Source organism: Saccostrea cucullata, unplaced genomic scaffold, assembly GCF_032062105.1.
Source record: "Saccostrea cucullata isolate Sc308-1 unplaced genomic scaffold, CSIRO_AGI_Scuc_v1 ctg328, whole genome shotgun sequence".
Classification (NCBI taxonomy): domain Eukaryota; kingdom Metazoa; phylum Mollusca; class Bivalvia; order Ostreida; family Ostreidae; genus Saccostrea; species Saccostrea cuccullata.
In genome coordinates, this window is record NW_026923817.1 from 31,509 (window position 1) to 55,531 (window position 24,023).

Consider the following 24,023-nt stretch of genomic DNA (forward strand, 5'->3'; position numbering starts at 1 on the left):
TAGGATACTACTGTAACAGATCCATGTCCCAGGTGCCTTGTCCCTATGGTTACTACTGTCCTGAGGGGTCAGCCACACCCATCCGGTGTCCCCAGGGTCACTACTGTGGTAAACTAGATGACTGCAACATGACAGATGCAGGTTAGTGAATGTAATACAAGAGAGATTACTGACAATTCAGAAAAAAGGTTAATGAAATGTTGGAAAAGGTACTCAGTTGTTTTTAAATTTCATCATAAATATTGAATGGCAACAATTCAGAGTTGAATCCTTGAGGTAACCAGGATTACCTTTAATGTATTGGAAATGTTTATATAATATATACGTCTGAGTACTTGACAGTCTATTCCACATTGAAGGTGCCATAGAGCCAGTAAAGTGTCCCCTCGGATACAAGGAGTATGATGGATCCCCCAGAGCCACCTTTAACGACACCTGTGAGCCGTGTCCACCTGGAACATTCGGAGCTGATCCTAACAGAGCTGTGTGTGAGACGTGTAGAGCTGGAACTGTTTGTATGGCCCTGGCTACATCTGACCAACCTGTGGCTAATGACTCCTCCTTAGCCTGGGCTTTTGGCTTCAATTCGACCAACTCCTATATCTGTCCTCAAGGTGAGTTTACTTATGTGTTACATATATTGAGTGAGTTCGTTCTGTTCTGAAGCCAAGAGTTTATTTTGGACTTTGTTAGAAAGGTCTACTACCTGTACATTAGTCTTTAATTTTTTTTCTTAATACAAGTTTAGAAGTGTTAGAAAATTTTAAAGCATTAATATTTTGTCATATATATTTAGGTAAATGTTCTTTAATTATTCCAATGAAAACTATAAATAAAATAAATGATCTTAGTTTATTCCATGGATTCTTTATTTATACTAATCCTGTGATTGTACTTATAGGTTACTACTGCCCAGCTGGAAGTTCAGAGCCGACACCTTGTCCTCAGGGTCGTTATAACCCTAACCTGGCTGGAGGCAGTATTGCTGATTGTCCTCAGTGTCCAATTGACCACTTTAACCACCTGACTGGTCAAAAGGGCTGCTTCTCCTGTGGAGGAGAGGCCTATCAGGACTCGGTGGGGCAGCCTACCTGTAAATGTATGGGGGCGGGCAGAGATTTCCAGGTAAGAAGGCCTTAATTGTCAATTTACAAGCCTAAAGAATGAACAATTGCAAACTATGAAATTTTATCAGGGAAAATGTTTTTTAGGGGAGAAAATATATGTACTAATAAGTGTTGATATTGTAGGAAAGTGATCGTCAATGTCCATGTGCAGCTGGCTTCCTTGAGTTGGCAGACAATACAGACTGTGTTAAGAAGGTGTACGACCTTTGTAAGGAGGGCACCACACGCGCTCAGAATGGCCAATGTCTGACTGATGCTGAATGGGAGAATTACTGCAAGAACCAGGTCAAATAGAGATGCTTTTTCCCCTCAAAACCATTATTTTTTTTATGTTTCAGTATATATCAAAGTTTTATTTGTTCTGGAGCAATTTATTTTATGTACTGTACCTTTATCTTACAGGTGTGTAAAGAATATGTGAGCTTTGACCGACTGATGGGAATGTGTCTATGTAAGACTGATGACCTTGAAGAACTCTGTAACCTTGAATGTAGAATAGCCCAGAGATACCAAGTGTCATTCAAGTGTGCTGAACCCCCACTGGAGCCTCACATTATCCTCAGAGACAAGAACAACACTATTATGGTAATATTAAAGTTCAACTGGAATTTTTTTTCTTTTTGTACAAAGAAAAATACCTGAAAGTTGATTCAAAGGATATATAACTTTATTTCTAAGTACATTCAAACTCTATCATGGATTGCAGTAATCTGCAAAATTACAGTAAAATAAAATGTATTTTGATATAATTTTTTTTTTGTAATTACAGAAAGAATATGCTGTGAGTGGACTCCTTAAAATGATAAACGCCCGCAATGCCTTAACAGCAGAGCAGTGTAGCAGCAGAGATAATTCAGACTACCCAATACACATCATAGAAATGACCGACAGTGGATTCCTTGGAGTGTACAACCCAGATCCTACCCAACTACTGGGAATGTTAGATTCTCACATCAAGGGAACCATCACTGGCAACATTACGGCCGACAGCAACATTAACGCCATCTACACCGGTCGCCGACGTCTGCTGGCGACGTCCACCAATAACGGCTCGCTGTTCTCTGGAATCGAGAATCCAGTGGTCTGTCTGACTTACGGAGAGTACATGTTATTCTCTGTCAGCAACACACTGTACCCTGTCTATGATGTGTAAGTTATCAATAAAAGGGCACTTAAGATTTTATTAAGCATCTCTTAAAAATGTGGTCAGAAAACAAAATATTTTCATTTTATCAGTAGCAACTTTTCATGCATACAGAACATTGTATGAAGTATAAAAATATTTGTAAAATAATTTTAAATTTTTTTTTTTTTTGCTTGAAGGAACAACCTGTTTAACACGAATGACCAGTTTGATTATGGAGGATTTAGGACTTTGGTGGAAGCTATGACTCAGACCACTTCTACAGCTTCTCTGTTCTCTTACCAGTTCAAGGACCCTGGAATATATGTCTTCTCTCTAAGCACGGATGCCAACAAGAAAATGGTCAGTAATAACAACTGTTTTAACTCTAAATTCTAAAATAAATGGAATTTGTACCAAAAAAAAAAAAGATATCTCCCCCATATTCATTTATATGTGGTGAAAGATATTCAGAGAATACTTTCCTATGTGTTCCATTTTCTGAAGAATTTTTTGTTGTTGCAGTATATACGAGTGATGGCCCAGGGAGCCCAGTGTGCTGAGAATGGTCCATTTTTCCCTCCCACCTCTGGTTACATCATACAGAACGGAATCACAGTCGCCTCAGACATTTTGAAAACCCCAGACTGGGAGATCATCTTTATTCTGCTGGGTACAGCCTTTATAGCCATGGTCTTCATGTTACTGGCTCTGGTAGGTGAACATGTTGACATGCTGGAAATTTTCATTATAAGTTTTCTAGAACAATCTAAAGTTTTTACATCTAAGCTTTTTGAAATTCTTTTCCAAAAGAATGATTTTATCTTTTTAACATTCATTGATGATAAATCTGTGGTCTAAAGTTGTTAAATTTTTGTTTCTAAAAAAATAATCAGATATTTGCTATACATATGGTGTAATGAAATAATTAATTGCTGGGCTATGATGAGAGTTCAACTTTTGTTTTGTAGGTTTTATTCAGGAAGTATGGCTGGTCTAAGAACTCCTACCTGACTCCGTTCTACCGAGCCCTGACCAGGTTCTATAACTTTGATGACTACTCCAGTAAAGGCTCTGCTGTACGACCCGCCAAGAAATATCACAGAAACATGCACGCTATCACCGCCGGCGGACGAAGTGACAGTGACTCCGATCTCGGAGGAATACTCGATGGTTAGTTTACGTTAGAGTTGTATTGCACAATTATGGGCTTTTGCACTCTTATGTTTTAAATATAATCACTGTTTCTGTATTGAATTATTGGTAGAGATGATAAAAAGATAATTTTTAGGAGAGTATTTTAAATGAAATTTTAATTTACTGCAGCTAATACCATAGAGACAAGGAATGATGAATTCTGGGATTACGACAAGCAGATTGACCTGGAGGCATTTAATTGTCGTACCCTGTATGACACACTGTCCAAACAATCTCGTACTGTTACCAATACCATTGGCAAACACAAAGATGAGGTCAGATACACCTTCATTGCTAATTTAGAAGAAATAAAAATGAATCTATTTATTTCAAATTTCATCGTGTAAATGCTCGTAAAGTTTGATTTCTGTGTGTTTTTAAATTTCTACATGATTTTGCTTTTTTAACAGACAAAACAAATGTACAACAGAATAGCCAATCAGACAGAGTCTCTAAAAGGGTTATGGGCCGCAAAAATGAACTTGAAAGGAAAAGCCTCAATGGCTACTGATGAGGACCTCGTCTGCTATGAAAACAAACTGGAGGCTTTAGAAATTGAGCTGGAAAGAAGGAGAGACATTGGTCGTAGGTTTGAAGCCATTCTGAACAAAGAAAGAGAACTCATGATGGAAGATGAATATGGAAGAGAGAAACACCAGGCAAGTTATATTTGTGTTTTCTTCCTAAATATGATCAGTGATTTTTCTTCTCATAAGTTTTGAGATGATGGAAGTCATGTTTGATTTAATTTTATTTCAGGTTGCCTATCAATCCTGTCTGAGAGAAGCTTCCAGAAATTTAACTGAGCATGTAGAAAATCTACAGCATGGTAAACTGACCAGGAATGGAGAGTTTGATATGGCTGCTCATCGTTCAGTGGGCTCAAGAGTCTCGTTGTTACTGCATAAGATGTCAAGTGAAATCACAGCAGAGTGTCAGAGGATTGGGGCCTGGGGTGTCCTTGGACAAGGCACAGGAGGTCAGCTGGTCAAGTCAGGAAAGAACATGCCAATGAAGCGTGAAGAGTTGATTGGTCCAGACTTGAGCGTCAGAGCTTCAGACCTGATCAGTCAGGATGCCACCTCGGGACTCATTCGACCCAAACCTGGTACAAAAATGATTCTGGCTAATGGCACGCTGACTGATGTTCCCGCTGACCATTTCGTTCATCCCCAGACTGGACATGTACTGCCCATCCAAGGCAATGTGGCCTTTGACCCTGTTACTTCCCGACTAGTCTTTGTCTCGGATTCAGCTACAGGTAAAAGCAGAAAACACTTGCAGTACAACCAATAGTTTATAACAATAGAGAAAATTAAAAATTTGATCAAAGCTTGTCTTATTCAAAATAATATTTCATGGTTAATTTTTCTTTAAAGGAGAAGCTGCAAGGGCAGATGAACCATTTATTCCATTCATTCCCTATCCTGTCCACCCACAAAACAACCAGCCAATCAAAACCAAGCTTCGCCCAATGGAACACAAGAGTGACTTGCGATACGGTGCCCCGATGAATGACCCAGTGACTGGACTTCATGTACCCATCATGGGTGTCACCATGCACCCACAGACAGGGGCACTCCTCCCAATAGGTGGTACCCACATTGACCCCGTCACAGGAATGCATACTCCCATAGAAGTAGGTTCTCTGATGGTGGATCCAAACAGTGAACAACCTGTACCAATCCTGGCTGTAACGCTTGACCCAGAAACAGGTGAATTTTATAATACTAAGATGTTAATAAACATGAAAAAAAAACATGCATTGAAATATATTGTAATTACGAAGATTATAAATGAAAAGACAATAAAAGTTATAACCAAAAAATATGAAGATACAGATAAAGATTGTATTAAATGCTTTCAGGTGACATTGTCCCTGTGGGAGGAACAAAACCTGGTAGTCGACACAACCTTCCCATCATTCCTGGGGACACGTTTGTGGAACCTCTGAGTGGTAAACTGGTGAGAGTTCAGAGTGGATATTTACTGGATGCCAACGTGCTGCCCTCTGGTGGAGGTTTCCAGGCTCTGCTGGACTCAAGTGTGCTGGCTTGTGAGGCTCGAGTCATAGATACTCTGAGAGAACTCAAGGATGCTCTTGTTGGTAAGACTGATATGCTCACAGTACAGTGGATTCCATTTAATCTGATAGCGGTTAAACGAATATTTCGGCTAATCTGATACAATATCAGAGCACAAAACCATTTCTTATATATTTATTAATAATTTCACCTGATATTCTGATAGGAAAATATCGGATTTTCGTTTTATCTGATACAAAAATTTCGCCTATCATAGTGATTTTCATAATAATTGTCTTGTTCACACCTCTACCTTCCGTATGTAAATCCTTTGTTTACACAAGTTTGACACTTTCACTCAAATTACGACAATGAGGGGATTAGTCACGGCTGAACGCATGCCAGCACCTTACCTGTGTTAACAGTGGGCACAGTAGATCGATATGTTTTGATAACAATAGTGATGACCGGCTTTGGTGTTAATTCTGATCATTGATAATTGGCTTGTGTGCAATTTTGTTCGGCATGAAATTTTAATTATTGAACTGTTCAGTTTGCGAATGACACTTCGCTTGGACATTAAATTAAAATTATCAGAATTAGACCGTCTATTAAATGGTAGCGCTTGGTCATTTATTTGAATATGTGTTCACTTTTAAGTGCAATTTTAAGAATTAAAATCACAAGCACCCCGTATAAATATACGTCTGAAAATTAAATTCATCATTCTCACCATGGCTCTGAAGAGGAAAAGAACAGATCTCTCCCTGGCAGACAAGTATGAAGCGGTTAAACTTCTTGAGCAGAAAGTCCCCCAAACAGAAATTGCCAAGAAGTTAGGTTGTTCACAACCTCAGATTAGCGCTATTTCAAAAAATAAAGAAACGATACGAAAAGATTACGAAACTAGCGCTAATCCAGAAAGAAAAAGACAAAGGTCTGGGAAGGCACCGACAGTTGAGGGGGCCCTTACAGAATGGTTCACAAAGGCCCGCACCAAAGATCTCCCCGTCACCAGCGCAGTCCTAACAGAAAAGGCAGAAGACCTGGCAGCGAGAATGAACGTCGATTTCACCGCAACGACTGGCTGGCTGTCCCGATGGAAGCAACGAAATAACATCAGCTACAAGAAGATACACGGAGAAAAGAAGGACGCCAACACAGACGCAGCCGATCGCTGGATAACAGATGTCCTACCACAGCTGATGAAAGATTACGAGGCACAGAACATCTACAACGCCGATGAAACGGGGATTTATTACAGAGCACTTCCTGATGGAACGTTGACTTTCAAGACAGATAAATTGGCTGGCTCCAAAAAGGCAAAGGACAGAGTGACAGCGCTAGTGACAGTGAACATGACCGGAACAGACAAGCGTCGACTGCTGGTGATCGGCAAAAGCAAAGACCCAAGGTGTTTCCGCGGGAAGAAAAGTCTACCGGTGATCTACAAGAGTTCCGGAAATGCCTGGATGACTGGTGACTTGTTCAAGCAGTGGCTGTCGGATTTCAACAGAGACATGGTACGACATGTTGTTCTTAGTTGTAGTGCTTTGAAATCTGATGTGCTTGTCAATATGTTTATGCTCTATTATGTGCTCTATTATGTGCTTGAAAATGATATAACGTACAAATAAAGATGAAACAATAAACGTTTTTTTTTTTTATTTATTGATCAGCAATCCGGAAAAAAATGGTTTACGTAATATAGTTATGTATTCAATCAACTTCCGTTTTCCAAAATGGATGCCATCAACGAATGGGGACACGGACTACCAATTATTTTGCTATACATTCCTTTATAACATAAAAAATCATTAAAAAAAATTCACCGCCTCAACTCACCTGAAATTTGGCACAGAGCTAGATCAATCCAAGGCAAAAAATATTCTAAAATCTCAGAAAATTCTGTAGTCTACAAGCCTTGCTATGGCACTGCAATTAACCCCTACCCTGCATATTTCCATTTCCCTTTGAGAAACAGGTAAACAATGGCCTCTTTACACCCTTTCTACTACGCACTAAATAGCAAAATTCCCATTATTCTTAATTTTATAATTTTTTTCAGACCCTCTCATTTCCATCTTTGCCCTAAAATAACCCCATTCCACTCCATAAACACCCCGAAGAATTTTTAAGAAAAAACCTCTATTTTTAAACTGGAACTACTTGAGTGGTCAATGAAATAGGGGTAAAATTAGTAGTCTGTAACCTGATAGGACACAGACTACCAATTATTTTGCTATACATTCCTTTATAACATAAAAAATCATTAAAAAAAATTCACCGCCTCAACTCACCTGAAATTTGGCACAGAGCTAGATCAATCCAAGGCAAAAAATATTCTAAAATCTCAGAAAATTCTGTAGTCTACAAGCCTTGCTATGGCACTGCAATTAACCCCTACCCTGCATATTTCCATTTCCCTTTGAGAAACAGGTAAACAATGGCCTCTTTACACCCTTTCTACTACGCACTAAATAGCAAAATTCCCATTATTCTTAATTTTATAATTTTTTTCAGACCCTCTCATTTCCATCTTTGCCCTAAAATAACCCCATTCCACCCCATATACACCTCCAAGATTTTTTAAGAAAAAACCTCTATTTTTAATCTGGAACTCTTTGCGTGGTCAATGAAATAGGGGTAAAATTAGTATCCTGTAACCTAATAAAGACACTAACCTTCTTTGATTTTGATGAAAATTGGCACAGAATCTTCTAAAGCCATACTACAGACCCCTCTGAAGTCTCATTGGATTTGTCATCTGAACAGCAGAGTTATGGCCCTTTTAAGTGATGACTGGATCTCCTGAAATCAGAGGATGAAATGAGCATCAGACACACAATGCACAAATTTGAAATACTCACATATCACATATGTTACAATAAATTTCTTACCAATTATTTTTTTCTATAATATTAATATCCCCTCTACTTAATTCTGATAACAACTTTGATCAATTATGCAGATAAATATTCTTAAGATTTTTTTGAAAAAATACCCCCAAATATGGTGAAATTTCTTAAAAACTGCCCTATATAAAATATTAATCAATAGAAATTTACAAAATAAAAATTATTAAAAAATTCTACATTATATTGGCTATAAAAAACAACAGTTAAAGATAATACAAAGAGATTAATCCCTTTGTTGTGAGCAGATAAGCAAACATGACCACAGCAGCCAATATCAGGAAGTGGCACTTACAGTCATGCTGGATTATCCCTGGTCACATTAAAAATGTCATGGATATATACAAGATGCCATCCTAAGAATAATCAAACATTAAGCACTATAAATATGGCTGAAATAAGAGAAACCAAGGCATCATTGCCTGAATCTGCAAGAATAAGTAGTATTCTACTCACCATCATGTTTAAGAAAAATATGGTCCCCTGGAACAAAGGGAAGCAACTCTGCAAGAGGAAGCTCCCAAGGCAAGGAGGATTTCATCAAGGAAATAGCCACGGCTTCAAGACGGAAAAACAGTCAAATTCTGGTCTCAGATCATTTGTCAGGCTGAATTCAACAGATCATGCCCTGGTCACCAAATCAAGTCTCGACAGCCATTCATACCAAACTCCAGACTGCGACGGTGAGAGTGGATCAACCTGCATTCTGCGGCCAAGTCCATCAAACTGCAAAAAACAAATACCAAAGAGTAGCGAATACTTAGGCGGTCGACGTATAGTGGACGAAGAGAAGATGATGGAGATGATTAACCAAACCATACAACTTCATCAGTCTACCACTTGTACCGCACCGAACATTACTGTGCACTACTCAAAAAAAGTAGGAATTTCCTGGAAATACTCACTGACTTGTGTTAATTGCCAGTTCAACTCACCCGAGTTTGCCCTGTACCAAGAAATTCATCAAGAAGGTCCTGGACGCAAAGCATCAGCATCAAACATGGCCCTGGCATATGCCCTTCAGGACACTTCACTAGGAGCTGAGAAAGTTATAGAATTCCTTAGCTGCATGGACATCCCACCTCCCACTAAGGCCTCTCTCCAGAAGCTCCTGTTCAAAATAAGTAAAAATATTACAAAGCTAAACAAAGAAGATATGCATCAGAAGATACAGAAAGTAAAACAGATCAACAGGACCCGAGGCCATCCAGAGAATGTCATAAACATCTCAACAGATGCCCGTTACAACAGTAACATCATGTTCAGCCGTAAGACTCCTGGACAGAATGCCAGTCAAGCCTTTTCCCTGGCCGTTGAAACCAACACTGATAGAAAATACATACTTGCCTGTGCTATGCAAAACAAACTCTGCTGGACAGGTGCATGGCTAAGGGGCAAAGGAATGGAAGTGGATTGTCCTGGTGGTCATCCAGAGTGTACGTCCAATCTACCACGGGCAGCACCATTTTCAGAGTACGAGATGGGGAAGGACATCGGCACACAGCTCGCACTACAAGATGTATTAGTCCGGTATGTTACCACAGACGGCGACGCCCAAGGTGCCAAAGGAGTGGACGAAGCCATGCGAGCTCTACATCCCCTATGGAAAGTAGAGCGCCTTGCTGACCCCGTCCATCTTGGGCAGTCACAGTTCCGTGCCAGCAACCGAGCAGTTTACAGTGATGCAATGTTCCATACAAAGACCAAAGAAAAGAAGAAAGAGCTACAGAGAGTATTCAGCAATGATCTAAAGTCAAGATGTGCTTTGATAGTTAAAGAACTGTTTACCAGATTTAACCGAGACCTACAGAAGATAAGTGAATTCTTACCTAAAGTCCTTGAGGCCACTGTTCTGTGCTATACTGGTGACTGCTCCAAGTGCGCAACATATTCTCTTGTCTGTGATGGTGGGAGCAATTCCAGCTGGTGGAACTTCAGCCGTAATTTGGCCATATACAGAATCACCGCCCTGCAAATGAGTGAAAATGACATTAAGATTGTAACAGAAATTCTTAAAATGAAACTAAGTGTGGAGGCCATCAATGCCATGAAGCTGCTAACAGATACAAATGCCAACGAGTCTTACCACCGTAGTGCCAGTTGCAACATGCCCAAAAACATTAAGTTTTCCCGAACAATGGAGGGTCGTCTTCACTCAATGATACATCGACGGAACAACTTACCTGGAACATCAACAAGACTGAAGTGCGAATCCGCTGGAATACAGTACTCTGCACATGGAAAGCGACAACTATACAGACTTGACCAAAAGTTCCTCTACAATCAAGCCTATCACAGAAAGGAGAGAGTAAAGAGTAGAAGGAACAGACTACTAGCCAGGAAAATGGCAGAGCATCACCAGTACCGTGAAGAACAAAGAGGAACTTCGGACTACCGCAAAGGTCAACTCGACTATAACTCACCTGCCGTACGTGACCACCCATATCACAAGAACGGAGGATTGCGATACCATCTAAGACCACGTCATGGAAGAGAGTGACTCGCTATAGACTTTAATTAACCATTACGTAACATTGACAATATTTATAATCTTAATTAAACGTACATACTTACTAATTAACTTTGTGAGGAGTAATGCATGTCTCTCCCATCTTCAGCGGTGTAACATAATAATAAATGTGATAAACTTACCTCGATTGTTAATTGTCATTCATGTTTAAGTCCAACCGACAGGGTGGGTGTGGTGGGGGGTGCCCCAGACAGGTGCCCCCGGATTTGCAGGTCTGCCGCTGGTTATTGATGCCCTGCGGCTCCAAAACAATATGTTCTGGAACAACACACAGCGTGTTGTGGCATAAGTGAGATGCAACAATTGATGCATCCAACTCATGGTAACGATGATGTAGCATGACACTGAGTCTATGCACATGCATCGTCTGCCACCTGTTCTTTATCGGATGCTTGTAGCATACAACACCATACTTGTTGTTGCTGCTTCTAGCCCCCGTCCAGATGCGACACTGACCATTCAATCCAGGGGCAGAGCCCGAGTTTACCTTGGCAACATACTTAGTAAAAAATGCATTCATGGTTAATCTTCGAGAAATAAAGTGAAAGTTAGCAGACGAAAGTCGGAAAACTCCCAGACCGAGACCAAAACTTACGTCAATCATATCACGCCGCATCTCATTTGCATAAATTAGGTCAAACAGTAAATGTAAAGGAAACCACCCCCCCCCCTTTTTTTCATGATTTTTTCCCAAATATTTTTCAAAATCAGAATTTTGTTTAAAATATTATCATAATTAATCAATATTAGTCCCATAGTATACAAAAAAGGCCGTAAAGTTGATTAACGTAAGTTTTGAACTTTGACCTGATAGGACACGGACTACCAATTATTTTGCTATACATTCCTTTATAACATAAAAAATCATTAAAAAAAATTCACCGCCTCAACTCACCTGAAATTTGGCACAGAGCTAGATCAATCCAAGGCAAAAAATATTCTAAAATCTCAGAAAATTCTGTAGTCTACAAGCCTTGCTATGGCACTGCAATTAACCCCTACCCTGCATATTTCCATTTCCCTTTGAGAAACAGGTAAACAATGGCCTCTTTACACCCTTTCTACTACGCACTAAATAGCAAAATTCCCATTATTCTTAATTTTATAATTTTTTTCAGACCCTCTCATTTCCATCTTTGCCCTAAAATAACCCCATTCCACCCCATATACACCTCCAAGATTTTTTAAGAAAAAACCTCTATTTTTAATCTGGAACTCTTTGCGTGGTCAATGAAATAGGGGTAAAATTAGTATCCTGTAACCATGGGATGAATGTAAACAGGTGCCTGGTCCTAAATAAATATATAAAGATGGAAATAAGTTTTATACTTCAATTCATACAAAATCATATTAGATTAAGTGAAATAATTCATTTTCTGACTTGGTACATTCATCAAACGAAAATGAAAGTACAGGTACGTAATACAACCATGTTGAAATTGTTACTTATGTACTGTAGATCTGTCGTTTGTACGGAAAATATTGCAATCGACTATTCCAATATTCGGCTATACGGATAAAATTATTCTGACAACCTGACTATCCGTTTAAACGGAACCCACTGTATCTGAAAATGAGAATATGTGAGACTATCACAATATATTGATATGTCAGCAACCTGAATATCTTTTCTCAAGGAAGAAAAGTGATCTTAAATTCACAGATAGCATTGTACAACTTTTTTTGACAGATTCAACAGGAACAAATGTTAATGTACGACATGAGCTCAGCAACCTGGAAGCAGCCACAAAGGAACTAGAGAAAGCTCGGTCCAGGATGAAGGCCTATTTACTTAGAACTCAGCATGATGTGGAGCGCCGACTAGATCGCTCCTCAATACTCGCAGCCACAGGGGGATGTCCAGGTATAATCTTTGATTTTAAAAGTGAAGATGTGAAAAATATTTCTTAAAGATTGAAAAAATTAAAATAGGAAACAATGATATATTGCACAAATAATATAGTCTGAAAGTAATGAAAGAATATTTGTTCTAGGAATGTATGAGTTCTCTAAGACTGGTCAGTTACTGCCCATCTTGGTTGGTACCTCTATGCTGGACCCCTCAGGAACAGATCAACAAGTGCCAATTCTAGGAGCAGACGAAGACAAGAAAACTGGTAACATTAGACCATTGGGAGGTACCATGGAGGACCCAGAGGGGGCAGGTAAGACTTGCTACAGTGGCAAATGTTTTTCTTGTTGATAAAAAGTGTTCGTCTTTGGATACTAAATAAGTAAATGAATAAACAAGATACTACATTTGACTAATTCTGAATATGAAAGGTTACAGAGAAAAATTTCTGAATTTACATTTATTTGCATGCATTTATTCATTAAAGGTCTGGTGCCTATCAGTATTGGAAGAAGGGCTTTGGATCCTGTAACAGGAGAAATCAGTCCAGTGATAGGCATCCGCACTAACCCAGAGACAGATCTAGCGGTGCCAGTGACCATGTCCTCAGGTGGTCCCAGGAAGAAGAAGCCACCACCAGGGGCCCTCGCCATGCTGGAGGAAGAGCTGGTCGCCAGGCGAGGGTTCTGGAGAAGACAGAGACAGAAGGAGAGAGAACTAGCCCTCAAAGAGCACCAGTTCACTCAGCAGCTCCTTTTCGACATGGATTCTGTGACTTCAAGAGACTTACAGAGATTCTTGGAGGAGATTGATGCAGATGTTCACCAACTTTCGGAGGCTGAGAAACGAGAGGTTCAGAGAAGAGGTGGTGCAGAGCAGGAGTACGCCACAGTGATACCTCCAGAGGTCATTGCGGTGCTGACCCAAAGTGATGCCAGAGAACACGAGGGAGAGGAAGGGCATGTGGCTTCCAATGTCAAATTGGCCGACACGCTTCGACGATTCTTCAGTAAACTCCAGCATGAAGAGAAACAGTACAAAGACAAGATTGGTGACCTGGAGGGGGCCATGAACCCTGACGCTGAGAACACTACTCTACAGAGGTACAAGCAGGCCAAGATGAGACTACAGGCTGAGTTACGAGACTCTCTGATGACTAGGATAGAGAATGTGGATGAAGCTCATTCTACACTGGAATATGCCAGAGAAAGGTAACAACATAGAACATCCTAAAAATTTATGTTTAAGAATTACTTTTTAAATTATGATATCCATTATTAAATAAAGAAAAATTATATTCTTGGTATACATTCTCTATTGAAATCTGTAATGAATTTAAGTTTCTCTAATGAAATATGCAATGAAATAAGTTTTCTTTTGTTTTTTTGAAATTCAAAAGTTAAAAATAATATCTGTTTTTGGAGGGAAATAATGCTCTTACTTGAATTTTGCACTTCACTTAAAATTATTCTTTGAATACAGATCAGAGTTGTGTGCCACAGAAGCTAAGACTGTCTTGACAAGAGCCGGCCTCCTGGCAGGAGACTATGACTGTCAGCTGTCAGGAGTTTATGGTGATGTTGATTCCTCTGGGGAAAAAGAATCTGAGCTGATCCCTCTATTGAAGCAGCTGATAGCCATGTTAGAGTCTGGTGGTCCATTTACATTGTCTTCAGAACTTCTAAACTTGATCAATCAAGGCACTGCAGGCGGTGCCGGTCAGCATGTGACCAATATCAACATTGGAGGCAGTGGTGGCGCTGGGGACATCCAGCGCAGAGGAAGTACAGATAGCCAAAGGAGACGCAGGGATCAGAAGGTATGCAGCTAGTTGTACAACTTAGCAAGTCAGTAAAATATGCAAATAGATGTATAACTAAATAAGTGGTATGACAGATTGGGATCACTAATTACGGTAACATTAATGATTTATATCAACATCAGTTAAAATCAGCATTTAGTGTAGTACACATGTAGATGTTAATGTTCTTGTTATTTTCTAAAATCTTTCTGGGTGTAATATTGTAGAATCTTCTACCAAATCTGGTCAAATTATAAATTCTTGCTACTTTTAACCAAAATTTTGTCTTTTACAGGAAAGAAGCAAACTCAACAAGTCTGGAGTCAAATCAACATCCAAAACAACTGGTACCAAGGATGAAACATCCATATTTGATGGTACCCAGGGTAAAGGAAACAAAGGACAAGGTGGTGCAGGATCACAAGAACTTTCTAGAGCTCTGTTTGAGAAGCAAGCTTATGAGGCAGCCAAGCTGGAAAACGATCTGAAGAAGGAAGAGATTGAGGACATGAACAAGAATGTGGATGACTGCGAGCTAGAGAAGAAGAAGGCAATGGCAGACGCTCAGCACGAGTTGGAGAAGAAGTTAGCCAAGGCCAAGCAGGAGCAGGAGAAAGAGATGATCATGATGGAGTATGCCAGCAACATGCAGAAACTCAATGAAGCCTTTGAGAAGAGGAAGAGGAAACAGTTGGACAAACTCAGAAAGAGGCTCTTGGATGCCAGGAGACACAAAAAGAAAGAACTTGCCAAGTAAGAAAAAATTAATTTACATGTTTTAAAAAAGCAAAATATTTTTATGATTATTTGACATCAAACATCAAAGTTCTTTATTAGATAAGCTAATGATGATTAAATGACGGGTTGATTTTTTTTTTCCAGGAAACATCTATCAGAGGCCAAAGACAATGGTATCCCTGAGGATTCAGTTCCCAACATAGAAATGCCATCTTATGAAGAGCTGATGAACCAGTTACTGAAACTTCAGCAACAACAAGAAAAGATGATGGCAGACATCAGGAAGAACAGTGGTGATGCTAAAGATCAAGTCAGAAGCCCTGAAATCGATGAAGAGTTTGAACGGCAGATTCGAGCCTTGGATATCAGCAAGAGTCAGAAGGAGGCTCTGATAAATGAAGCCAAGAGCAGACGTAAGGAGCTCCAGCAGCAGATAGAGGCAATGAAGGAGAAGCTGAGGAAGAGGAAGGACAGGAAGGGAGGAGCAGAACTGACAGAGGAAGAGTTGCAGAGTCTGGATGAGGAGGAGAGGAAGAACCTCCTCAAGGTGAGGGAGATCCAAGGAGCTGCTGACAGAGACATGGAGGAAGAGGCCATTCTCAGTACCATCAAAATCATGGAGAGGGTGAGTTACACTTTCAAATATTTGAATGTTTTGCAAAATAACTTAATTGCATAATACTAAAATTTTGACACTTTTTACAATGATTAAAATTATTCCATGATATGTGTGTTTTTTAATCTTGAGGCAAAATTACATGTAAAGAATTCTCTTTACAATAAATATGTCATAACTGGCATTGTCAAGTTCACCAATATTTGAGTAAAGTTGATATTAAGAGTTAACCATTGTTTTGGTCGATCTACTCCAGGATCAGCAGAGGCAAGCTGGAGAGGAGGCTTTGAGAGAAATGCTTCAGAACCAGACAGAGTCAGAGAGAGACCGCATTCTACAGCAGTACCAAGACCAGCTCAGACAATTAAACAACAGAATGGACGACAGCAGGAATGAACAGGCAGACAAGATCAAAGCCAAACTGGCGGCTAGGAAACGAATGAAGGAGGAGCTGGACAAAGAGAGGGCGGTCAACAAGGAACTGGACAGGATCACCAAGAAACATGTAAGTCAACAATGGAACTTAATATCTGTATGACTATCATTGGAAGTTTGCAGGCTTGGGTTCTGTCAAGCAAGTAACAGAAGTAGGCAGAGCTTTTATTTGTTTCTTTACTTGTCTCTGACAGATCTAGATGAATTTGTTTTCTGTCTCAGTTCCACTTTTACAATGTGTCACCAAAAAATTTATGTTGGCTTAATTTAATTTTTCAACTTTTACAGGCTGCCCAGAGTGATTCAGAGGCTGCAGACCTGATCATGCAGATAAATGAGAAAGTGAATGGAGACAAGCTGATGTCAGAGCAACAGAAGCTGGTGGACCAACAGACAGGAGAACTGGAGCGTCTGGAGGAGAAACAGAACGAGGAGCTGAGGAGACTGAACCAGGAGGCTGAGGAAGAGAGGAGCAAGGAGGAGCAGGAGATCCTCCACAACAACCAGCAGCAGAAACAACTGGTACGTTCTCAAATCCCTGGTATCTTGTAATGTCAATAAGGCCTATACAATTTGGCCCTTTTTAAGGAAAACAGGAAAAAGACAATTCAGTAAGACTGTATAGGAAAAAAACAGTATTGTAAAGAATAAATGAATGTTTTACTTTGTTCTGTAGGCTCTGCAAGCTCATCAGTCTAAATTTGAAAGAGACATGCTGCTACATCATCAGAACCTGACACCAGCAGATGCTGAATACCAGAAACTACTAGCAGCTCACAAGTCTGAAATGGAGGCTTTAGAGAAGAACCTCAATTCTGAGAAAGATCGTCAGAGAGAGGCTCTCAGAAAGAAGGTTAGGGTCATACAAAGCACCCCAATTTCTTTAGGGGGAGATAATGAAATGAATTTAAGGGGATCTAAGGCCCAAAAAAATTAATCTATAGTTTCTCAGGCACGGCCGCATCAGTCAAAAAACGGCCGCATTGATCAATTTTATTAACATATTGAAAAGGGAAATAACCCAATTTTCTATTTTTCCAAGTTGAAAAAGAAAATCGAGTTATTGCCCTTTTCATAAATGCTAAGATAGACGTTTTTATTAGAAAAACAATATCCTTCTTCTAAATCTACAGTATTTTATAAGTTAACTTTTAAATAAAAGTTTGGAATAACATTATTTAAAGTTGAATACAAATTATAACGAATTTCAGAGAACAAAACTTAAGTATTAGTAGATATTATCCTTTTATTGAACAAATGACTTTAAAAAAAAAAAAGGTGTAGACCAAATCCTGCTTCAAAAAAAAAAAAAGAAAAAAAAAAGCCTGCCTGCCGCATGGAATTTAGATTTTTTTGGCCTGAGAAACAATTGATTAATTTTTTTTTGGCCTAAGCTTTCTCCAAGAAGTTGAAATTTATACTAGAACTACATGTGTATTTATTTGAAGCATCGCTTCTGTAAAAGCACTTAGTAGCTAAATGATGTACAATGTTTGAGTTGAGCATTATCTGATTATTACAGATTGAAGAGAAGAAGAAGAGGAGAGAAGAGCAGCTAGAAGATAAACACAGGATGGAGATGGCACAGAAACTGTCCAGTCAACAACAACAGAGGGACAAACAGAATGAGGAAATCGCCAAGAATGTGGAGAATTCAGCCCTTAAAAACAATGTCAAGGTAGGACTTCATTAATAGCAAGTTTATAATGGGCTATTGTTTTCAAAACAGTTTTGATTTTACTGCTATTAAATTCATTACTGTGAGTTGAAATTCCTCATATCTAATCTTACTTTATTTTAGAATAAGGATAAAGACAAGGCAGAGAACATGATCTACACTGTGCTGAGACAGCGACATCTGAAGGAGGCCATCCATCTGGAGGACCAGCTTGCTCGTGAGCTGGAGGCAGCTCGTAGAAGAGCTCGAGCTGAGATTGAGGAGAGCAGGCAGAAGGAAAGAGAAAGACTACTGGCTGCATTTGAACAGGTTAGTTTGAATATAACAAGGCACCTTTTAAGCCTTCTAATTAATGAACAGCTTTTTTTCAAAATATCTCCCTGAGTGAATAAAAAATGGTAAAATAATGCATTTATAAATGACAACCTAAATTTTGATTGATATTTTACATTTTCAGGAAATGCGAGATCTGATAGCAGATTCTGGTAACATGGACCCAGCAGAGTTAGCTCGTCGTAAGGAACAACTTAAACAGAGGCAGCAGGTATGGCCAAAATTTCATTAGCAAAGATATTCATTCCCATGATTTACAAGATTTTTTAAAATAAAAACACATTTCTTTTGTTTGCAGCAAGAGCTGAGTGAGTTTGACAGCCACACTGCCCAGTTGTTAGAAAGAGCTGAACAAGATGTTAGTCCTCAACAGGAAATCAAGCAGACCCATGACCGCTTAAACCTCAAAGAGAAACAGCTCCATGAACTTGCTGATGCCATGAAGACATTCTCTCCTGCAGAGGAGCTTCACAAACAGTATGCTGAGCAGGCTAAAATGGCAGCTGATGAGGCAAAGAAGTATAAGGAGGACATGTACAGGAAATTACAGGAGGAACTGGAGAGGAGGAAAGAGGAACAGAGATTGGCGGAGGAAGAGAGGAAGAGGAAAATGCTAGAGAAATACAAGTAAGGGATAATCCTAAGTTATTTCATTGAAATATAAGAAAACTGAAAAGAAAATACAGAAATTTTGTGCAAGCGATTAGTTGCATGTAAATTGAAAGTAGAAAATTAAACTGTTGGATGATGCTGTTATCTGAACATCCTATGCTACTAGTAAATTTAATGATGATACTTTTCTTTCTAAAAAGTGTGAATATTTTAACCATTTAATTGGTATATTGTTCTGTTTGACAGGCAACTGGAGGAAGAATTAGAGGAGCAAGCAAGACTGGAGGAACAGAAACAAAAAGATCGCGAGGCAGAGCGCGAAAAACTCCGACAGCAGCAAATGGAGGAACGAGAACGTCGTGAGAGAGAGGAGATCGAGAAATCTAACACCAGTCAGGATGAGAAGGAGAAACTCCTCAGGGAGCACAAAGAGAACATGGAGAGAATACGGGAAGCCATGAACCAGGAGCAGAGCCGCAGCAGACAGGCCCTTCAGGCCAAACTGGACGCCCGCAAGAAACGCAGACTGGACACAGGTAAAGCCAAGGTGGACAAGGACATGATCTTGGAGAAGGACAGTGAGGAGATGAGCAGACTAACGAGGGCAGACAACGAGGACGACTTCCTGCAGGCAGGGGCTCCCTCATCAGTGTCCGGTGGTATTATGTCAGGTCCAGGCGACCAGGCATCGTCCGGTATGGGTCAGTTCACACCTACAGGAAACCCAGAACAGGACTGGGTCAACATGCTGATGGCATCGCCTCTATTCAAACAGATTAATGACTTGGCGGACATGTTGGATAAGACAGAGGGAGGTCTGGGAGGTAGTGACAAGGTGCTAGGTAAGAAAAACACAAACGAATTTCAGAAAACTTTAAAGTACAATGTTTGAGTTGTAATATGTTTTTTGAAATTTTAACACATTTACCTTTATTGTTTTTAGGTGGAGATTATAGTAGGCCATACATGGACGTTAAGGATGCTCAGTGGGTGTGTAAAGGAGACCTCAAACCAGCAGACATTAACCAGATATCACCAGCTCAGTTTGTCATTTACCGATTTGGTGTGTTCGTTACCAGACTCTTACACCAGACAATTGGAACACCAGAAGTCAGTCTGCTACTGGCCACAAACTTACCTCCTAATAATTACAAACGTAATGCATTCAGGAACTCTGTGTTTTATGAGCATTCTCGGAAGATTCTGTTCGTTAGGAGGGAGAGAATGGACTCAATCGGTGAATTTGTAGTTGTGATTTTACACTCTCTAGCTCACATTAAAACAGGGGACTTAAGTGATGATAGTGATACGGTGTTCCTCAGGGAGTTCTACAAGGTAAAATTTTATTATTGCTCATGATAATTTTTACCAGATGTGTATATGCATATTTACTGGCAGTAACAAATTTTATGTAAATCTAAAAAAATCCTGTCAAATCTTTTAAAGATTTTACTTTTCATCAAGAAAAGTTGTATATTGATTTCACAGATATCCATTTGAGTAGATTAGAGGGCTGAGATTTCTGTCACCAGTAAAATAATGTTTATGTTTGTAAACCCTTTATTCCAGGCACTACGCGTTGTGTGTCAGGACATGTTCTTCTCTCGAGCTCACAACAACCCGACACCACAGACCCGCCTCAGTCTGGAACAGGCCCTGGGAACTGTGAAGAAACAGGAAGACAAGATGGCCATCGTGGGTGACCTTGTTGACCTGAGGGTGGATGGACCAACCAGGATAGACTTCTCAGAGCAGGTAAGAACGAAGAGAAGATTGACCTTTGTTTATACAAGGTCATTTAGATCTTGTACAACAGAAGTGAAGAGGTAAACTTTGTCCATAAATGCATGATCTTAAGAACCCTCTCTACACTGCACACTAAAGAGTTCTGATTCTATGGTATTTTTTTGCATTTAGAGTGATCTTCCCTTAGATCTCAATTCTAAAAATTAGTAATTCACAGTATATTACAAAATTTGTAATCAGTTCAAGTATTCTTAACATCTTAAAAGGCCAAGATAAATTAATTGAACATGTTATTTACATGTATTTTCTCTATGGAAGTAAACAACAGTGATTTCTATTCACTGATACTGTGTTGTGTTTGATTATTTTTCCTGGGGGTAAATGCCATGTGCCATATAGTGAAAATCATATAAATAAGCTCAATATTAACACCTTTATAGAATATATTTTTCTCAATGTCAAAAAAACATTTTGTACTGGTGTAGAGAGGGTCCTTAAATCAATAAAATGAATTGTTAGAGGTATATCTTTACTGATGTGCAATATTTGAAGAACAATTATGATTTGTTTCAATGCTGAGCTCAATGCTTTTCTTCTTTTTTTAAAATAAATAGAGTATGTCTCAGAGACTGTACGGATGTGAATCTCTAGCCAGCAATTCAAGACTACGACAATTCCTCGCCTCTAAAGGTGGTTTCCTTGCCACCAGTGATTTTGTCAGCAGCAGAATGTCGGAGTTGAGGGGTGGTAAGAGTCCTCCAGTGACCCCTAGACGCAGTCCACGTAAACCAGTAGCAGTGCCCTCTATGAGGTCCCCTCCCGATGTCAGGGATACCCAACTAATGGATCTGGAGGCCAAGAATGACCAACTCAATGCTGATCTCGCACAGGTACAGTAATAGGGCCATGCACCAAGACTGGTTATACAGAGTTTTAAATGATTGTTTACTTATTATAGTTAATTGATAAATATTGAATTTTGAAGATTGTTCTCATTGATTTTGCATCCGTAAACATAAATAATGAGGCGCTGTACTTAAAAGTCCAAGTGTTTCTCAAAAATGGTTTTATTTGATAAAGGTGGCTTTTCTATTCTTACATTGGAATTTATAAATTTCTTCCAGACTCTGAAGGCTGTATCAGAACTTGAGGAAGGAATCAGAAACATGGAGCAAAGTTCTCCCAGTGATCCTAGATTGACGTCAGCCAGGGAACAACTCGAGACAGTGCTGACTCGTAAAAACGACCTACTCAGGAGAATCTCAACAACGGAGACCGAGATCACGAAAAAGGAAAGAGAACTCAAAACAAAAAAGCGATAGTCAAGTGACTGAGTGATGAAAAAGGAGAGACTACATATCAAAATATGGTGTAAGGAACTACAAACTTTGGAAATTTAAAGTATTGCATTCGAATTTTTACTGCTTTACATAAAGAAATTAAGTATATTCATTGTTTTTTTTTTTATTATATTATTTTTTAAGACATTGTTTGACAATTTCAGAATAAGATGCTTTTGTTATTATTAAAATCATAATTTATTTAGTCAGGTCTGTGATAATTTTTAGGTCACCTGAGTAAACTCAGGTGACCTATTGCTATCTGTTTTCGTCCGTCGTCGTGCGTCGTGCGTTGTGCGTTGTGCGTTAACATTTGAACATTTTCAGCTTCTTCTCTGCAACCACTGAACCAATTTCAACCAAATTTGGCATAAAGCATCTATGGGTGAAGGGGAACAAAAATTGTGAATTTCAATGGGGCCTGTGGGGTGGGGCCAAAACCACTAAAATTAGTGCAATCTTTAAAAATCTTCTTCTTTACTCCTGGACATCAAGCAGTCAAACTGTTTTGATTGTAAACAGCAATGAGTCCTCTACCAAAATTGTGAAATTCATGGCCCTGGGGTCAGGGGTTCTAGTGCTAGGGCGGGGCTAAATAAGTAGGTAGTGAAAATGCATTATTTCTTTGAAAATCTTCTTCTCTGCTCCTGGGTATTAAATAAACCACCTAAGTACATAATTAAGATAAACAAGAGTGCCTCTACCAAAATTGTGAATTTTATGGCCCTAGGGTCAGGGGTTCTGGTGTTAGGGCGGGGCTCTATTGATTATATAGTGAAAATACATGAATTCTTTGAAAATCTTCTTCTCTGCTCCTGGGTATTAAATAAACTAACTAAGTACATAGTTATGATGAGCAAGAGTGCCTCTACCAAAATTGTGAATTTTATGGCCCCAGGGTCAGGGGTTCTGGTGTTAGGGTGGGGCTCTATTGATTATATAGTGAAAATACATGAATTCTTTGAAAATCTTCTTCTCTGCTCCTGGGTATTAAATAAACTTACTAAGTGCATAGTTATGATGAGCAAGAGTGCCTCTACAAAAATTTTGAATTTTATGGCCCCAGGGTCAGGGGTTCTGGTGTTGCTCTATTGATTATTTTTACATTAAATCTTTGAAAATTTTCTTCTCTGCTCCAGGGTATTCAGCAGAAGAACTACCAATATAGTTATGATGGACAAGGGCCCATATCTTCCACAATTGTGAATTTCAAGGCCCCAGGGTCAGGGGTATTATAGAGGGGGGGGGGGGGTTGTACTTATATACTGAAAATGAATGAATGGTTTGAAATCTGCTCCTTGGTATTAATCAAATATTTTTCATGTATGGTAGGGGCACTACTGATTATTGCTGAATATTACTGATTAGTTGAAATGCATTTTTCCCCTTACCCTGAATATGGGTATTATGTAAACAAACTAAGCAACTGCTAAGTGTATTGTTATGATGATCAATGGTGCCTCTTTCAAAATTGTGAATGCCATAGCATCTGGCTTAAAACATGGATCAAATTCAATTTGTTGCATAATGCTCAGGTGACCTATAAGGCCCATGGGCCTCTTGTTTGAACATTCCTTGTATATTTGTTCCCTGCTTTTTTGATGTTTTGTGCAATTTTTCTTTACATAATTTATTATGATCTTTACAATTGTTATAATCTTATCCTATACAGTGTTGTTTCTTGTGAAGTTATCCGTCCAGACAATATACAATGATTTCTTGTAGGAAGCTTTAAGTGTGAAATTTTATACATTCTTCAACCGTCCATTTATTACAGAAGTTTGATTTTTGTGTTATTTTTTAAAAAAATTTTTATGATCATTGATTAATCTCTACAACAGTGAAAAGTTAACAAAATTTTTTTTAGATTTTTTCTGATTGTATATGTATTTCCTTTCTTATATTTCTACAAGTATGTACAAATATTTATGTACTGTAATTTGAAGAATAGCAAAA

General features: G+C 39.0%; 1 protein-coding gene across 1 annotated transcript in view; it reads left to right on the top strand.

Moving 5' to 3' along the window:
* Positions 1-22,287, top strand: part of LOC134264959 (uncharacterized) — a 52,889-nt gene extending 30,602 nt beyond the window's left edge. The window contains exons 50-81 of the mRNA XM_062747198.1: positions 4-141; positions 360-614; positions 902-1,125; positions 1,251-1,412; positions 1,530-1,712; positions 1,897-2,276; positions 2,451-2,613; positions 2,776-2,964; positions 3,222-3,423; positions 3,577-3,722; positions 3,858-4,106; positions 4,207-4,708; positions 4,827-5,162; positions 5,315-5,554; positions 12,607-12,780; positions 12,911-13,081; positions 13,256-13,979; positions 14,251-14,587; positions 14,865-15,322; positions 15,452-15,932; positions 16,180-16,428; positions 16,647-16,880; positions 17,035-17,211; positions 17,881-18,036; positions 18,160-18,345; positions 18,494-18,580; positions 18,668-18,996; positions 19,228-19,823; positions 19,925-20,316; positions 20,551-20,736; positions 21,342-21,617; positions 21,852-22,287. Of these exons, the coding sequence (XP_062603182.1) occupies positions 4-141; positions 360-614; positions 902-1,125; positions 1,251-1,412; positions 1,530-1,712; positions 1,897-2,276; positions 2,451-2,613; positions 2,776-2,964; positions 3,222-3,423; positions 3,577-3,722; positions 3,858-4,106; positions 4,207-4,708; positions 4,827-5,162; positions 5,315-5,554; positions 12,607-12,780; positions 12,911-13,081; positions 13,256-13,979; positions 14,251-14,587; positions 14,865-15,322; positions 15,452-15,932; positions 16,180-16,428; positions 16,647-16,880; positions 17,035-17,211; positions 17,881-18,036; positions 18,160-18,345; positions 18,494-18,580; positions 18,668-18,996; positions 19,228-19,823; positions 19,925-20,316; positions 20,551-20,736; positions 21,342-21,617; positions 21,852-22,049 (8,780 nt within the window). The 3' untranslated portion in view covers positions 22,050-22,287. The remainder of the gene's footprint in view (positions 1-3; positions 142-359; positions 615-901; positions 1,126-1,250; positions 1,413-1,529; positions 1,713-1,896; positions 2,277-2,450; positions 2,614-2,775; positions 2,965-3,221; positions 3,424-3,576; positions 3,723-3,857; positions 4,107-4,206; positions 4,709-4,826; positions 5,163-5,314; positions 5,555-12,606; positions 12,781-12,910; positions 13,082-13,255; positions 13,980-14,250; positions 14,588-14,864; positions 15,323-15,451; positions 15,933-16,179; positions 16,429-16,646; positions 16,881-17,034; positions 17,212-17,880; positions 18,037-18,159; positions 18,346-18,493; positions 18,581-18,667; positions 18,997-19,227; positions 19,824-19,924; positions 20,317-20,550; positions 20,737-21,341; positions 21,618-21,851) is intronic.
* The last annotated feature ends 1,736 nt before the right edge of the window (positions 22,288-24,023 follow it).